Source organism: Falco peregrinus, chromosome 19 (assembly GCF_023634155.1).
Source record: "Falco peregrinus isolate bFalPer1 chromosome 19, bFalPer1.pri, whole genome shotgun sequence".
Classification (NCBI taxonomy): Eukaryota; Metazoa; Chordata; class Aves; order Falconiformes; family Falconidae; genus Falco; species Falco peregrinus.
The window spans coordinates 2140199-2158585 of NC_073740.1; the positions used below are offsets into that span (position 1 = coordinate 2140199).

The window sequence follows — 18387 nt, forward strand, 5'->3', positions numbered from 1 at the left end:
GGAGGGGGGAAAGCCAAAGAGCAGAACCCTCAAAGCATGGGAATTGTCACAGCATCGTCACAGCACCGTCATGGCAAGGCTGTTCTGGGGGGGTCAGGTGCCCTCGACCCCTGATGTCACATCCCCATCCCCCCTTCCTGGGAGGGGGGCGGGGGGGGGGGGAAGCCAAAAAGCAGAACCCCCAAGCACGGGGCTGTCACGGCACCATCACGGCACCGTCATAGGACTGTCATGCACCCGTCATGGCAAGGCTGTTCTGGGGGTTCAGGCACCTTGACCCCGCTGGTTCCCCTCACACCACATCCCCGGACCCCCTCTTCCTTGGTGGGGGGGTGGGGGGTGTTGGAGAGCCAAAAGGCAGAACCCCCAAAACACAGAACTGTCACGGCACCCGTCACGGCACCATCACGGCACAGCTGTTCTGGGGGGCTCAGACCCCCCTGACCCCGCTGCTGCACCCGAGTCCGGACACCAAGGGCACCCAGTGGCCCAGGACCCGGGGGGGGGGGGGGAGGGAGAGGAGCCCCAAAACACGAAGCAAGCCCCCCCACGCCGTGTCGGGGGGCGGTTACCTCTCTGGGGGGCTTGCGGGGGGCGGCTGCTGGCGTTCCCCACGGCCGCCTCCGCCGAGGGTCTCTTGGCCGCGGTAAGGCTCGCAGCGGAGGCAGAGGCACAGGCGGGGGCAGAGGGAGCGGGGGTCTCGCTGGGACCGCTCAGGGAGCGGCGCTGGTGACGGAGCTGCACCGCGAGCGGGTGGAGTAGCTGTTCTTGGGGTGGGAAACTGGAAGAGAAACATCTGGAAAATGGGTGTTGGAAGCGAACACCCCCCCCTCCCCCACCGTTCCCACTCCGGACCCTGCGGGCTCCAGCAGGGCTGGGGTGGGGGCAGCTCCCGGCTGGGGCCAAAGGCTCGGAGGGACGATGGAGATTTTTCTAGAACCCTCTCTCCACCAGAGGAAACAAAATGCCCGAAGCCCAGCGCTCCCAGTCGCACCACTATCAAGTTTTGGGGCACAGGGGAAGGGTTTTGGTGATGGCGGGGGTGGCAAAGGGGGGCTGCCGCCTCCGCTCCCACCCCCCCCAGCCCGGCTCCCACCCCCCCAGCCCGGCTCCCACCCCCCCAGCCCGGCTCCCACCCCCCCAGCCCGGCTCCCACCCCCCCAGCCCGGCTCCCACTCCGGGCTCCCACACCCCCCAGCCCGGCTCCCCACCCCCCCAGGCCCGGCTCCCACCCCCCCAGCCCGGCTCCCACCCCCCCCAGCCCGGCTCCCACCCCCCCAGCCCGGCTCCCACCCCCCCAGCCCGGCTCCCACTCCGGCTCCCAGCCCGGCTCCCACTCCGGCTCCCACCCCCCCAGCCCGGCTCCCCACCCCCCCCAGCCCGGCTCCCACTCCGGCTCCCAGCCCGGCTCCCACTCCGGCTCCCAGGCCCGGCTCCCACTCCGGCTCCCACCCCCCCTGCCCGGCTCCCACCCCCATTCTCCCACCTCCCACCCCAGCTCACCTTGGCCGAACGAGGCGATGCTCTTCTTCAGCGCGTCGAGGTCGCACGTGAACCGCGCCACCCGGCCCAGGTCCTCATCATATTTCCGTTCGCTCACAAAGTGCTTTTAGAAAAAAGGCAAAAAACCACCCCCCCGTTAATCCGTTAATCAGCCAGTGAATTACCAGAAAGGGAGAAGGGAGGTGCAACCTCCCCAGTTTAGCCAGAATAGGCATCCAGTTGGGTGCTGCTTGAAAAAAAAAAAAATCCTGATGGCTATGACAACTGCCAGAAATAGAAATTATTTTTTTATTATTATTTTGGGGGATTTTTTGGGGGATTTTTTTTTTTTTTCCAGCCCATACACCAACAGCCTCCCCAGCCAACTCAATCCGCTCTGCCCAGCTCCAGGGTCTCCGGACCCTCACAGGGACACGACCCGGTTTTCTCCGCTGCCCACTAATCCTGCAGTGGAGGCGGAACAGTTCCAGTTTCCCAACTGAGTTTTAATTGATGTAACTTCCCCCTGACCTCTCGTGGCAGGAGCCGGCGTGCCGGGCAGCAGGAGCGTTTTATGGAATACAAAAGTCATGGGGCAGGCAGCGGGGAGGCTCTCCCGAGCCAGGGGAGAAGGGACAGAGGTCAGCCTACCCCCGGCCGGAGGTTTTCACACGGCGTCGGGGTGGTACAAACCAAATTATTTAAATTAAGGTGTCCCAGGATCCCGCTGCGTGGCTGCGGGCAGCAGCGTGCAGAGCACTGGCGGTAAATTCAGAACTGGGGATGCGAGGAAAGAATTGTGCGTGGCACAGAATGGCATCTGGGAGTAGCAGACACCCAGGGGGTTACTGCAAAGACTGATATGAGCAGAACGGAAAGGGTAAGGGACCATGGAAATGATTCCGAAAAAAAAAAAAAAAAGTGAGGTAACTGCAGAATGGACCAAGAAAACCAGTATGAGATCAAGAGCCCACCAGGCTGCGTTTGGGGAGCGGGTACTGGGTGGCACGGGTATAATGGAATGGAGAGGACAAGGACCATGGAAATGATTCAAAAAAAAAAATGAGGAGAGGATAAGAACCATAGAAACGATTCCCAAAAAATGAGGTAACTGCAGAAGGTGGCCAGCCCAGCAATCAAGAAAACCAGTATGAAATCAAGAACCCACCAGGAAAACCAGTACAAAATCCACAAGGCTGGGTTTGGGGAGCAGGTGCTGAGTGGCACAGGTGTAACTGGGGCGCACGTAACAGAGAGGACAAGGACCATGGAAATTATTAAAAAAAAATAATTAAAAAAAATGAGGTAACTGCAGAAGGTGGCCAGTCCGGTGACCAAGAAAACCAGTATGAAATCAAGAGCCCACCAGGCTGGATTTGGAGAGCGGGTACTGGGTGGTATGGGTGTAACTGGGATGCGTGATCTGGGGGAGGGGTCCCTCCTGGGAGGCGCTCAGCTGGAGCTGCTCTGCAGGTCGGGATAAAGAAATCCCTTATTTACGCAGCAAATTGGCGACTCGTTTTCTTTGAGCAGGAACCTGGGGCTGGACCCTGCTGGGGTGACACCCACGCGATTCCCACCACGGACTGGGCGGCAGCTGCCCAAATCCGGCCAGTTTGGGTGAGATTTGGGTGAAATTAGGACTAGGTTGGATGAGGCAGGGTGCCAAAACCTCACCTTTATGTCAGCCCTGAGCTCAACCAGCTGTTCCTCCGACATTCGCACCGCCACGTCAGTCAGCTTCTTCAGGGCTTCTGCCTTCTTCTGGCGGCTGACGAGAATTTCCACTGAAAAACGAGACGGCGGCTTAGGCAGCATCCAGCGTGAAAGCACCCCAGCGCCACGCACAGCACCTTAGGGATAAACAACCCACACACACACACACACAGCTCTGTGCCAACTGCATGCACCCCCAGCCTCCCCCCCCAAAAAATGATTTAAGCTTCCAGACACAGATTGAACCTGAGCAGACTCAAGAGGGGCACAACACGCAGCTCTGGTAAAAGCTTTGTTGTCTGCCCCCCCCGCCCCCGCCATCCCCAGCCACGGGTTCAGTGCACCCCCTGAATGCCGGGGCTCAGCGCTGCTGGTGTGGGTGGCCCCATGGATCGTTTCCCACCCGCACCAGACGAGCTGAGGACGCCTTTTCCAGTTTCCCAGGAATGCCGAGATGATCGGGAATAGCCTTGGTTTGTGTCCCACCGTCGAGCGGGGCAGTGGCCTCCAAGAGGACGGTTTGTGACCATCTACGTGGCTACCTCGAGCCAAGGGGTGAGTTTTGGCTGGGCACAGAACCCCGTATTTTGGAACGGCAGGAGCAGGAGGTAAATCCCAGAAATCTGGTGGTGGTGGGGGGGGGTTGTCCCTCCGGAACGCAACACCTACAGCTCTTCAGGTGGGTGTTTGTTGGGAGAAAAAAGGGTCTTACTTGCTTCTGCTTTCACTTTGTCCATTTCAGCCAGCAAAGCCACCTCCCGATCCATAAGGCTGAAAGGGGAAGGAAGGAAGAAAAAAAAAAAAAAAAAAGAGACAATAAATAACTAAAATACAACCAAACAGAGAAAACCAGAAGAGATTTTAGTATTAAACAAAGAAACCCTAGTGCAAGAAGAGCAGTGGGAAGGTTTCCAGGCGTGCCGGGCAGCGGGGAGAGCCCGGCAGATGGCAGCAGGATCCCAGCGCTCCACACAGGAGCTCCAGCTTTTGTTCTGGAAGCCAGGAGTTGTGCGCAGGTTTGGCTGGCGTGAAACTTGCTCAAGCTCAGGTCAGCATCGTCGACAAACCGCCGGGTACATGGTCACCTTACTCCGATAAAAGTCAAAGCCACCTTGGCAAGGGGAGAGGGAGCAGCAGCCGTGGCGCTGGGGGAAGCTGCGCTTTGCTGGACCTTATTCCCCTCCCTGCCCACCCCCCCCCCCCCCCCCAAAAAAAATAGGGCATGATGTTTTAGAGTCACTCAAAATAAATAAAAATACCCTAACGAGCTGCAGAGCAGGATGAGGATCCTGGCAGGAGTGGGATGCCGGGCACGCAGGCATCCGTGCCACGTTGCAAAGGCATCGACCGACCGCGACGCTTTGCCCTTACGCCCTCGTTAATTTATTTAAGCCAACCGAATCGGCTCACTAATCCAGAAACCTGAATCCCGGCACTCCGTGCCACTTCTTGGGATGCCAAGAGGGTCAAGAGAGGGCACAGCGCTACAAGGCCACCCGACCTCCTGCCAGATCCCACCACACAGAGCCAGCCAGATCCACCACCTGGGAATCTCTTCCCGGCTGAGGGGTTTTGGACCATGGAGGGAACACCTGAGCGGGTCACAGCGAAGCATCTTGGCTCATCAGGAGGCTCCAGCTTGCCTCAAGTGTGTCTGTTGCCATGAGACCGCGATTCCCCCCCCCCCAGAGACCACGGCAGCAGCCTTTACGCAAGCAAAACCGGCCAAATTTAGCAAATGCAGACGATGGAGCATCCTCCAGGAAGGCAGAGCCAGCCAGGGAGCTCCCCACATCCACCGCTGCCTTGCAAAGAGGCTTCTTGCCCCTGGAGATGTGCACACCGAGGAACTCTGCTCACCGCAAAAGCAGAAGAAACACCAGTCCTCCCATTTTGGACAGGGGCAGGTACTGGTTGTTCATCCTAAGGAGTCCAGAGCTTTGCAAACACGCTGCAAATGTTTTTTTGGTTTTTTTTTTTTTTGGTGGTTCCCTCAAAGCTACGCCTCCGCCGCAGCTCACCTTCTGCAAGCGGCTTGAAATCATTCAACAGCCAAGCTTATTAATAGGGCTCGTTTCGGTTTTTGCTTGCTAAATATAAAAGCAGAGTCTTCCCCTCACACGCTGGCTGCGTGATGCTCGCAGCAGACACTAAATGGTACTCGGAGAGAGAGAGGTACCCGCAGCGCACGAGGTCAGCCCTTCCACGGTGACCACAGGGGTTGGTTTTGGTTTTTTGAGTCAGAAAGGTTCGCTTGAAAATAGGAAGAATATTTATCTTAGCGACCGGCTGAAAAGGGAAGCCGCAGAGCATCTGAAATGCAAACTCAACCCACCGCTCGCCCGCTCCTCTGCATGTCAGAGAGGGTTGAGGCAAGATCAATTTCAACAATTCCCTCTGAACAGCAGCTTTGACATTTGGCTTCTTCTGTTGATTTATCGCTCTGTCCATCTGCTTTTTCAGGGCAGGAATTGTTTCTGCTCGTAACACAGCGGGGGCCTGATCCAGGTCAGGCACAACTCAGCCCAATCCCACAAATAAAACGACACGTGTCAAAAGCGATGCTAAGAAGACTTCTCCTTGTTTCCAGCCATCCCCTGAGCGACAAAACCAGGCTCCGCAACGCTGCCGGGCAGGGTACAAGGGTGATCCTCCAGCTGCCCCCCTGCCCAGACCCACGTCAGCAGCAGGAATCCCCCTCCCCCTGGAGCTGGGGAGAGAAACGGGTGGGAATGTGGCCTTAATGATTAATTAATTAAAAGTGCAGGAACAGAACTCCTCCTTGAATACACAGGCGCACGCCCAGCTCTGGCGGAGCCAGCACCCACCATCACACGGGCTGTTTCGGGCTGGTTCCGCCAGGCTGCCAGCCCAGATCATCGCTTGCGTCCCTTTGTAATTTAATTTACTCAGCAGAGCTCAGCTGGAGTCCTTTACCCAATTTTACAGTTGGGCTGGCTGAGGAACAGAGGTCAAGCGGCTTTGCCTGAGGTTGGTGTGACGAGTGACTCTGCTCAGACCTCGCTGCTCCTCGTCAAACAAACTCCCTTCCTTCTGCCAGATCCGTTTGGAAACACGCCCGCCCTTCCCGACTGCTCTATCCTGGGATGAGACCCCGCGGGGGACGCCTGGCCCTGCCAGGGGGACCGGGCTGTAAGGACATTTAAGAAGCACAGAAGGAAGAAAAAAGGGGAAGCGGATAAAGCGGTAACTGCTGAAGGTGAAACGATGCCAAACGCGCAGTGGTGACCCAAAAGATGCTCTCAGCTGCCAGCCAGCTCCACCTGCAAGATATTTTCTGTTTGTGAAAGACAACGGCTCTTTGGCCAAGCCCCGCTAAGGGGTTTGGGGTCACTTTTCCTCGGGGTTGAAACGCGATCCAAGGCGGACGGCGATGGAAGGTGGCTGGCAGCACGCCTGGCAGCTCTGCCACGAGGAAATCGGGGCGGGGGTGGTGGTGGTGGTGGTGTGGATCTCGGGGGTGGGAAAGCTCGAACCTGGCCCCACAGCCCCCTCAGCACTGAAACTGAACTTACCCACACCGCTCGTAAAGGCTGAGGGCTTCTTCCACCCCCCAAGATGTGCTACTCTCCCTGTCAGTGGATAACAACACACTCAGGAAATTAAGGACTACCAGGATTCTCCAGCTCAGGTTACCCCATCACCTCCAGCCCAGAGCAGCAAATCCCCTCCAAAGAGGAATCCGTACACGTGTCGCTCACCCAGGCTGGATTTCGGAGGCTGAGACAGGCACGACCCCAGCATCAGAGTCTCCTCCTTCACCCTCTACCTACCCACAGACCACAGGTCTCGGAAAAGCACGTCTAGCGAGAGAAGATGAAGGTCAAGAGCTCTAGGAAGCCTCGCTGACTAAAAGGACACCCGAAGGGCAGCCCTGACAGGCAGATGTTAAACCAGTTCAAGCTTTGCTACTTAAATAACCCGTTTCAGTTGACCAAACCTGCTTTGAAACCAGGTTTTCCTTCGGTAGAAAGCCAACTGGAGAGGGAATTATTCAGCAAGAGGATTTAACTATCGGATCCTGCCTTGTGCCGTCAGACTGAAAAATACACTAATTGTTCTCTGGGTCACGAAGGGAGTTGGATAAACAAGAAAAACCAACTAAGAAAAAGACGAAGGTGCAATTTACACCTCTGCTCACTGGCAACTGCATCACTTCTGGGAAAAGGAAAGCGAAGCTCTTTCGGCAGAGCCCCCGGCTGCGGAGTCACCGCTTATCAACGGCCCAGAGCCGGCATCCTGCTGGGCAGCTCCTTCACTTGGCATTTGTCAAAGGAGGTTCCCGGTGGCCCCGTTCCAGGCAGGCACTCGCCTCCCTCCCACCCGGAATCGCGTGTCCTGCTTCGCTGGCTGCAGCTCGGCTCACCGGAGCAACGGACTTGAGCCTTTAACCTTTCCGAACGTGACGCAAGTGTTTTTATAGATGATAACTAAGTCAAAGGGTGAGGAATGACTTGTATGGAACCAGACACGTTCGCCAAAAGAATGACATTTGGCACGCCAGGGAGAGGTTTCTACAGCTGTTGTAACTGTATAGAAAGGCAGAGAGGAAAAAAAAAAACCCAACAAAAACCACAAAACAAAACAAAAAACCAACCAACTTAACAACAACCCACTGCACACAGTGATAATATTGAATCAGTATCGGTATTGACTCTGTAGACAAAGCCACTAACAAAGTCAGAAATACTCGTAAACCCAAACTTCGGTTAGGGCTACAAATCCCTCGGCTATCGACAGGTTAAATCCCTTTACATTGCACTTTTCCAAAAGACGGGAGGTGCTGGGAGCTCCACGTTCAGCTTGGAGAGCACAACTCAGCACAGAAACGAGGGTCAGGGCACACGGCCACCTTTAACCCTGCCCCTCTGCTTTGGCAGAGGCTCCTCGGGTGAGTTTAAAAGTCATCTAGAAACATTTTGGTCAGGATTTTTAGCACACGCTGAATTGAAGTCCAGGAGAGCATTCCACTTCCTTCAGGAGAAACCTTCCCGGTGGCAAAGTTCAACGCGAGTACCAGAAAAAAAAAAAAAGTCCACGCCGAACAACAAAATTTGCTGAAAGGCTTCAGAATCCAGCTCCCTACATCACCGCTAAACACTCCTGCCTCTGAGGCCACAAAATTTTCAGATGGGAGACAGCTTTTGACACGGATTTTGCAAATCTGCCAAATAGCTACTTCCATCCTTCAACAGGATAGCAGCATTTTAGTTACTCGTCAAATGTTCCTCACTTCAGGCAAGGAGAACCCTTTAGGCAGTTTCTTCTGAATATTTCTTTACCCAAAGCCATCATATTTGTATAACTAAGAACAATTTCTCGGTCAGCCAAGACAGGGAACGTATCTCATGTTAGGCTTTCTGCAATATTGTCTTAAAGCACTTGTCTCAACTAATAAAGACGTTCATTAAAAAAAAAAAAAAAAAATAAAAAAGACCTGATTACACTCATCGGGAACATCATGCCCAGTATGAAAAGCTTGGCTGGGAACGGGGGAAGCAATGCCGCACAAGATGATCTTTGATGTGTACTCACACCTTCAGAAGGATCCCTCTCTCTTCCATCTTCTACGTTTGGAAGATTTCAGATATAAATTTTGTTTCTAAAAGACAAACACTACTGCAGCCTGAGCTCCCCACCACTCTCCTTCTAGCACAGCTAATACCAGCACCTAACCAGTACGTTACTGGAGAGTTCCTCATCTTACCTGCGGCTAAAATGACTTTAGGATGGTCGGGACAACTGTTTGGTAAGAGACACGGAGCCCCAGTTCATCAACGACCCTGCTGGACACACCAAAGCCTCGACCCAGTCTATCAACACGCCACCGCATGTGAGGGACAAGGGCTGGAACCACAGGGTGGCAAAGATGCCTCCTAAAATCCACCGAGTACAGGACTTTGGACTCGGGTTTATTCTTTACGACCCGCTGAGCTCCCAGATGCTGAAGAACGGGGCTGGGGCAGCAGGGCACGCACAAACAAGTCATTAAGCTGCTTAAAAAAGCGGCAGACTTGTTCCAAATGTCTCGGTCTTACGCCTTAACCACCTGGGTCCGGCCCTCCAGTTAACTCACCTACTCTGCAGTTCAGCAAAGGCTTGCTTCATCTTCTTAATGGAAGCATCCATCTCCTCCTTCACCACCACCCGGTACCGAGCCAGCGAAACGGTGCAGCGCTGGAGATCCTTCACTGATTTTTCAATATTAGAACCTACCAAGAGACAAGAGCGAACTCAAACAGCCGTGTCAATCACATCGCTAAATCCTCCCAGCAGGGATACATCTAAAGACATCTCCCCCTTCTTTCTTTGAAAACGATACACTGCTTGGTTTGAAATTTTTCTTTCCCTCCCCTATTACAAAGGCACTAGGTTCAGTCTGAGGGATTTTCTTATTGGGAAAAGTTTTCCCAAGGCTTGTAGAATTTCCTTCCATGGGCAGGGACGTCCCTCCACGTTTTTAAATACGTGAGAGAAATCAAACGCATCCGTGAGCTGCTTTTGTGTTAGAGGCTGGAGACAAGCCAAAGGCGGTCTACTCCGAAGACCGCCGCACCGCATCACTAAACGATACGAACCGACTGTTTGCCTGGTGAAGGGAATTATCTAGGAAACTAAATTTAAGGTTATTTCCTCAAATCAGGAGAGGAAAGGATTGGTTATGGCTGCCAAGGTTAGTCCCCGCATCTCAGCTCGCCAGGAGGGTAACACCACCTTGCCCACGCTCTCTGGAATGTAGTTGCCCCACCACCACCAAGGGGCAACTTGCTCATCATTTGGGAAGTTGGAACTGCTCGTTACAGCTTCCCCATGCAGCGAGGGGGTGAAGCACCACCACCACCTCATCTCCATACGCTAAGTACGACAACCGTGCTCGCAGTCAGGGTCCCTGAGGTCCCCCCTGTCCCCACTTGTTATCGTAAGAACTCAGCTGCGGAGAAAGCACATGAAAGAATGAGAAAAAAAAAGAAAACCCAAAACAACAAAAAAAAAAACCCCACACAGTAGGAGGCGACTGTCACTTCTTGTAACAGGACTGGTCCGAACTTGTGGCCTTTCTACAAATTCTCACAAAAGATGAGAAACCACCTCAAGGCTCCGTGATGGAGCGTGGAGAAGAACGGGCTAAACGTACGCAGCGAGACTTGGCTGCTTCCTCCCCTGCTCTTCTCACACCCATGGGTTTGCTGCTCCAGGCACTACATCTAAACTGCTGTCAAGATTCCCGCTGCGTGTAGGGAAGAGGGGGAGGAGAGTGCAACTTACTGGCCAGATAATAAGCGGCACGTTAGCTCGCATTAAAATCAAAGTCCAGCGTGGCTCTGCACCGCGTCTGTCAGCACCGCCGCGGAAGGGGCGGTGAGAACGTGGCCAGCAGCACCCTGCGCTGCCGCCGGCCAGCGCGCAGAGCCTCAGGGCCTTACCCAGCTTCTTGCTCACAGGCGAAACGGGCACATCTTCCAGCCGCGTTACGGAGAGGGAGGCAGGAGTCGAATTGCTCGCTGTGGATCGGGACAGAGACCTGCTAGCGCTCCTCTGCTCAGGCCGCTGCCTGAGAGACGAAGGGCTCTGGGAAGGATGCATGATGAGCGATTTTGTGTCAAAGTCTGCTATTCCATTCTCTAGTTCAGGCACTGCTGTAGAAAAGCACATGCGTTTAAAAGGGGCAGGCGGGGAGGACAGCAGAACGCTGACCACCTCTTTACCACAACAACAACAACAAAAATATATAAAAATAAAATCAGAAAGCAAGGTGAGCTGCTCTTTCCTGAAGAGCCAAGCCAAACAACTGGGTACGCAAGGCTGCCCCAAAACAAAAGGATCACAAAAAGAGGCAGCTCCTCTGCTTTTTAAACACCAGGCGCCCGTCTCCAGTGCTACTTTGGAGAGACTAACCTGTTCTATCAGGCATGTCTGGCGCAGCGGGCTCGCAATCCTCCAGCTCTCTGGCATCAATCGAAAGCGCATCCAAACCTTCGCTGAGCGAGTCCACGGACTCCGTGTCGTGGGCACAGCCGTTGACATGGAAACCGTTAATTCCACCCTTCTCCGAGTTGGCTGATTGCTCTTCTTCAGTGGACACCAATTTACCGGGCTCTGGGAGGCCAGGGTTCGATTCAGCTTGGGGTTTCGGTTTGGTTTTCTTCTTCTTGTTCTAAGGATTAGGCATCCGCACCGCAAAGGGGGGGGTGGGGGGAGGGAAACAAAACACGTTAAGCTTAATTCCTGAAGTAGTAGCTGAATTAAATGCTTTTTCAGCCAGCCTGGCTGTTGATCCTATTAACAGTAGGAGGGATTTATTCAACAACGAGGACAGATACAGTGGCATTAATGAGGCGCGAATACATTATCCTCTCCGATGGCGTGCCAACAAGAGCGGCGTGCCGGGTACCGGCCGAAGGCGGCAGGGAAGCGATGGGAAGCAGCCAAGAGGCTGGCGGCTGTAACCCTGGCACGGCACCAGGCCGGGGTGGCTGCTGGGGGTGCTCCCAGCCAGATTCCCTGGGTGCTGCCAGGGTGCTCTGCTAGACCTCGCTCCGCTCCCACGTCCCTCATTTCCCAGCACACGGCTGCTCAGGCACGGGTTTCCCCCCTGCCCCCCCTCCTCCCCAGTTCCAGTTCATGCTGGTGCTTTTCACGTATTCCAAGGAGTCTTTTTTGAATAATTATGGTTTTATTCTTCTCCTGGTGGATTCAGATATTATAATACCAAGGACTGAAACTTTGCAAATCTTTATTTAACCCTTTCACAGAGGTCTGAGCAAAGAACTAGGCAAAACACTCGAGAAAGCTTATGTGACAAAGAAATATATTTCCACAGAGCTCAGCATTAAACGCAACTGTTCAGCTCCAAAGGTTACCGATGAAAAATGGAACAGCGTGACTATCTGAACAGTGAATTACAGAGCTCTGTGGAAATAAATGGACCTGATAAAGATTTACTCCAGCGTGGGGCTGTGTGCACGGATTAGGGGTCCTGTAGAGGGTCAGCAGAATAAAAGTGACTGCAAGGACAGAAAGTCTAGAACCTTTTTTGCAGATGCCACGTTCGACACGAATGTGTCTGACAGCTAAATGAAATGCAAATGTGGCCAGAAGATGATGTTTACAACTTGCACTGAAGTTACCCTGTAAATCATTGCCCTGAACAGCCAGGCACCTGATAACCTAGCGATTATCTCCGTGCATCAGTTCTGCTAACATCAATATCCACGTTTGCTCTTCGGTTTCTTTTCCCGTCTAAATCACGAGGAATGCCTACCAGCCTCCCTAGTCTAAATCCTCAAAACAAGAAGGTAAATGCCTTAGGAAAAGTATATTTTAAACTCGTTACCTTTTTTTTGCCCGTTACAGTCCATTCTTTCAGTACTTCGCTGGCATTGCCTGAAACAAAACGCAGCGATGAGCAGCGGACGAGGCACCCGCTCCAATTTTTTTCCCCCGGTCACGTGGAAGTGCCTCCATACCTGGAGCCAGTTTCCTGCAGCTAAGTTTCAAGTCTCTTAGCTGATGTAATAAAAGGATCGGTTTCATTTTTGCTTTGGGAACACACTGCCGAACGGGACTACACCCTTACAACACAGGGCCAGGTCTTTCCAGGAAACAAATGGAAAAAAAGAAAAAAAAAAAAAAGGGGGGGGGGGCGGGGGGGAGGAAAAAAGAAATAATATTTTTCTTTGGCTCTGTCATACTAAAGGTTTAGGTACTTGGCAACCTGCTGGAGCATGTTCTGAACTCAAAGGTTACGTTCAGGTCAGATATCTGCTGGCCTTCTCTCCCCAGAGACACCAGCTGTGTCAGGATGCCCACAGCCTGAGGAATAGCTGTCATACCTTCTGTGGGCCAGAGGCAAAGCACAGTTGTCAGCGATGGCCAGCATGGAAATCAGAGCTGCAAAGCGACAGGCGCTGTCACCAGCAACAGCCCGTTTTTTCCAAGGTCAGAAAAAAAAATAATGAATAAATAAATAAATAAATAAATAAAATCCATCGACTGCAGCAACGACAGCCAGACCCAAGAGAAGATGCGAGAGCCAGGTTTCAAAGTACAAACGGCAACAATTTGAAGCCGAAGACACTCCCGTTTTGTACACACGAACGAAAGTTTCTGGAATCGAGCCTCAAGCCTCCTTTATCTGAAGAGCTATCAAATGCTTCTCTCTGCCTTGACCTCCAGTTGAACAAACCCCAGCTAAAATTTGGGAAGAGAACGGTCTGTCCATCACCCCTGCGGACAGAGCATGTATTGGATGCGCTGAGAAGCTACACGAGCTTCTGCTACTTCATGCACTTCACTTTCTGCACGAAGGCCGCCGCTGCTTCTGAAGCAGGACGGGAAAGATGGTACGTAGGAGCGCCAAAGCCGCCAGCCCCGCCACGAAACCAGCCACGGTTACCTTCCATAAAGGCTTGCACAGTTTTGTCCACGCAGTTGTCAAAATGCTGCAGCACGAGGACGATCTCGTTGTTGCTCCTGTTGGGGACTATCGCACGCACCGCGTTGATCTGGAGGGAAGGAACACAGGGTAACGCGTCAAACGTTTGCTGTAGCCCACACGGAGCCTGCAGCAACCCTCCCGCGAGCAGCCTAAAAACCCGTAACCGATGACTTCCTTATAAAACTTTAATGTGCCAGGATGATTTAGCCCGAATAAAACTTGGCTTTTGACAGAGCTGCAGTTGGCTCCCCGACAGAAACATATTTCATCTCAGAGAGGAGATGAAGATAGAGCGTTCACCAGCTCTTCCGCGGCACGCGGTGAGTTAAAGTCTCAGAAGACACATTTACCTTCTCCTTCATGTTTTCAAAGGTTCCTCCTTGGGCCATCACGGTATTGGACTGCACATCAAAAATAAACCCAGATGGATCTGCAGAGACAAAGGAGAGGGAAGCTCTCTTCTGAACAACAGGCACCGAGAGACATTTAGAAAGACGCGAAGCAAGAGGTCAGCTCCAAGTTGGTACTTTGCCAAGGAGAAAATTGAAATCCTACAAACGTGCGGCGCTCGCCGCCTTGCCGCCGTACGGTTAGCAGCAGATTATTATCACATGGCTGATCACCCACCCTTGGTTAAGGACCAGGTTCTGCTTACCAACCCCAGTTAAATCCACTTTGCTGGTGCCCCCCTCCCCGCCACCCACCCAAGGAGCCGATCCACTCCCAATCTCTGGGTCAGTTTTGATCCACGGATCAAAACCCCAAGTCAAAACCCACCAGCCCAGCGTGCGGGACGGAAGATCGCTGAAGATGAACGGTCCAGCTCCTCCGTTTCCATCTGAATCTTTTACCAAGCCCAACAATAAAGAGTTAACAAAAGCGCTAAAGCCTTCGAGCAGCATATTTAACAATTTCCTCCACCTGGAGATACAAATGGCAAGCAGACTGATAAATGGGTTTGAAGCTCCGGCAGCCTGTGTTCCCTGCCAGCTATGATCTCCAAGGTAATGCTTCTATGTTCCAAAAGAGACCCATAATTGAGACAGCCTTCACCAACGGGTTTGCTCCCTGCCAGCGAGCAAAGGTCACGTAAATCTGCGGGCCCCACCGCTCCTGCCGAGTGCCTGGCATCACAAATCCACGCTCCGTTTTCCTGCCCAAGGTCCCAGGCAGGCTAAATTTTGTATTTAGCAAACCCAAGGGAGATAGAGCTGTCGGGAGACGTGTTTTCCTACGACAGAACGTACTCGAAAGCGGTATTTTAGCTGTGGACGGTCCCGGGAAGAACATGTGTCCCTGGGCAGGGAGCAGCTGCAAGACCCCAGGGGTCTTCTGCGCTCCTATTCCATCTTGGAATTTTTTTTTTTTTTTTCCATGCTTTGCACAGAAAAAGCATCACCAAGCGCTTTCCACGGAATCCACAAAGCCCACCGGTGGATTTCCTCGGAGGGCATTTGACACCTCGAGCCCTGCACGGAGATCAGGACCCATCGGTTCCTCCATAAAGCTCCTCAACTGGTGGCTTTGGGGACCACCCGGGCCAAGATGCTCCATAGGGACGCTTGCCCGGTCACTGCCCTTTCTGCTTTAGCTCAGCTGATATTCCAAGCTGCTGATTCATGTTCTTTCCCTCACCTCCTCTAAATAACTCGTACGCGATTTTGAGACACACCATTGACTTTCGCGGTTCCCAGACATTGATGTAGCATTTAAACCGAGATGCCTCCAAATACAGTGACAGAATTGTGAACATGATGGAAAGGTCAGCCTCTTATTAAGGCTACAGATGAACGGTTAAATTCTTCCTCACGCCATCCTTACCCATTTCAGCCCCATGAGCGAGATTTTCTCAAGTTTCCCGAGCTCACAGAAGTTCGAGTTACCAACTTTCTAGTCCTTAATCTTGTAAATGGCTTTCAGACTCCCATCACCGAGTGAGAATTAGCAATCTTTTTTCAAAATCTTCCTTGCAGAGCAGCCACCAAGGACCCAGGTGCCAGGAAAGATGAAGTTCAGCTCCCCCCTGCAGCACATTTTCAGCTCCTCCATCCCATCCCATTCCCACATCTCCAATTGCAGGGGGCTGAGCTTGTCGGCACAGCTCGCTTTGAGCCGCTTCTCCACGGCCCAAGTCCTCCTGGTGTTCAAATGTTTATCATGCAAAAATTATGCGCCGGCGACGCCGCCATGTACATTTGATATTGCCCCTGAGCACTCCCAAGCATCGTTAAAAGGGCTGCTGGCACTCGGGTCTCTCGCGACGGTGGGTATTTGCAAGAAGGGACAGAATTTAAAATGCTCACGCCCGCCCGGACCGAAGTCTGGCGGCCACCAGCGACTTCAAGATTTTTGAATTAAGATCCTTGCGGGAAAGAAAAGCTCCTTCCCAAAGCCAGGGCTCAGGCTGTGCATGTCATGTCTGACATGATGAGTCAGTCAGACGCTCAGACCGATCACTGTTGCATTAAAACATACACCCTGTTGATCTGATGCGATAAACCCCAGAGACGATGCCAACGGCCTTAATTGCTTCTCTGTTCATAACGGCATCCCCCAGAAAAATGAGGTGGTAAGAAATCATTCATCCCAAATCAGCTACTTTTTTTTTTTTTTTGCCTTTCAGTGCTGTTTATCGGACTAATCAACGCGCGAGCTCTTAAATAGAAACACTAACGATGCCAGGAAGAATCCACCCTACCAATATCAGTCTGCTCCTCCCGTAACTCCGCTAATTAGGCCTTTCTGTACGAAACACGTGCCAGAATTAAAACTACAGACCTAACAGATGCCTGGCTCCGCTTCGCGGGACACATGAAATCCGACGATTTCACACCCAACACCTCGAGGAAATCGAAACGGGGGCCGCTACGATCCCCTCCAGCTCCAAGCTGAGTCCTGGGCTCATTTTTGAGCCACGACAGGCAAATTGTTTCATCAGGAGACAGGGAAAAGTGAGAAAAGCACCAGCCTGACAAGCTCCACGGACCTGGTCCCAACCAGCATCGCAGAGGATGTTTTACGAAAGCCGACAGCGCTATTACACACAGGCATTTAGCTCCTCCAAACCCATCCAGCACTTCATCCCCGCCGCACCCACGTGGCCAGCTGACGGGAAGTTTCCATAGTCAAATAGTGTGTAAAAACTTAAAAAATATTTTAAAATCCTAATCTAAATGTCAGGTTCACCCTCCTGCCCCAGCCAGGACACTTGCAGGCGGATGGAACAGCCTACGTGCTTAAAACGCTAGGCGAAAAGATTCAGTTAAATCGTGAAACATTTATGGACTCTGCGGCTTCGCAGGTCAACGGGAACCGGCGGCGTCTCTCCCAGGGATAACACGGGAGACCTCAGCTAATGTGAAATAAAAAGCTCTTAAAGAAAAAAGGCACCTCGCTGCTCACTCAGAGCATCTCCAATTGGCTTTAATTACAAGCATCTTCAGCAGTCCCTGCGTTGGGAGAAGCGGGAGATGCCCGTGCCCAGGACTGCAGAGGTGAGTGGACAGGAATTAATGCTCCTTCCCAGGACGGGGGGGGGGGGGAAGAAAAAAAAAAATCAACAACAACAAAAAAAACCACACCACACACACACCACCCAAAAAACCCAGGATACCATTATTCTATCGGTCTGTGCTTGCAGTCACAACGTCACAGCGAAGTACCCACAGATATCGGGGGGGGTGTAGGGGAATAAATCCGGATTTCCAAAAGAAGCATTCCATAGGGAGATGACATCTGTGGGAGCCTTCTGTGTTTTCACGGCTCCTGGGGCGTCGGGTATCGCACTTTGAAGCCACCAGACCACCACGGGCCACGTTTCACATCTCTCACGTGTCACGCTCTCCCTCACAAATTACACCAACACATAGTGCTATTTTTATTTTTTTTTCCCCTTGTAAGAACACTTCTCACTAACAGGCAACAGAGGTACCGACGCCAAGCTCTCTCCTCGCAAATGAGAGGCAAGTAAGGACTAAACCGGGGGTAGGATCAATATTCCTGGGTTTGCTGCTGTCGAGAAGATATTTTACCGACAGCAGAAAAAAACCCAAAAAAACTACACGGAAATACTAAGTTTCTCCATGATCCGAGGGGGAAAACATCTCCCCCACACGCCACCTTAAGCCCTCCCTTCCCCAAAATACGTTAAAATATTTGAGCGGGTCCGCTGAGTTCCTACGCTGTCCTTGCTTGACTTTTCTCCCTGCTCACCGCCTGGGGTGCATTTAAACTCGGGGTTTCGTCCCTCCATCAGCTGTTACGGAAAGTATTTTAATGCCCCAAGGACAGCCCTGTGATATTCCCGAGCCCGTGGAAGTGGCAGCTGCACTTCAGAGCCTTGCCTCAACAACAAAGCGTCCCTTTTTCTTATTTTCCCAAACAAATTTCAAGCACACAACACCGCCTTCTCGCTCCAAACTCAATATAGGAAAGCAATTGGTTCGCCAAGGCGTAGTTACAAAAAAAAAAAAAAAAAAAAAAAAAAACTTGCCACGTTGCGGCCAGAACAAGGCTACGCAGGCGAGAAATGGGACTCACAACTGGAAGAATTTGTTCTGAGGTGAGGAAATTAAACCTCCCAGGCATCCGATCTCCAGCAGGAGCTGGATGGCAGTGGGAGAGTTTAGCCCTCGGATGATAATGCCAGGCTAACCTTCCCAGCGGAAGGCCACGGTCATTTAAGGAATCGGAAGAGTGGGATAAAAAGAATAAATTCAATATGGAGTAAA

General features: G+C 52.5%; 1 protein-coding gene across 1 annotated transcript in view; it reads right to left on the reverse strand.

Annotated features, from left to right (window-relative positions):
* Positions 1–93: 93 nt before the first annotated feature.
* Positions 94–18387, reverse strand: part of SPATS2 (spermatogenesis associated serine rich 2) — a 31608-nt gene continuing 13314 nt past the window's right edge. The window contains 12 exon segments of the mRNA XM_055792391.1: positions 94–137; positions 573–720; positions 723–781; positions 1504–1606; positions 3160–3269; positions 3911–3969; positions 9296–9431; positions 10644–10856; positions 11116–11374; positions 12554–12603; positions 13616–13724; positions 14008–14087. Of these exon segments, the coding sequence (XP_055648366.1) occupies positions 94–137; positions 573–720; positions 723–781; positions 1504–1606; positions 3160–3269; positions 3911–3969; positions 9296–9431; positions 10644–10856; positions 11116–11374; positions 12554–12603; positions 13616–13724; positions 14008–14087 (1370 nt within the window).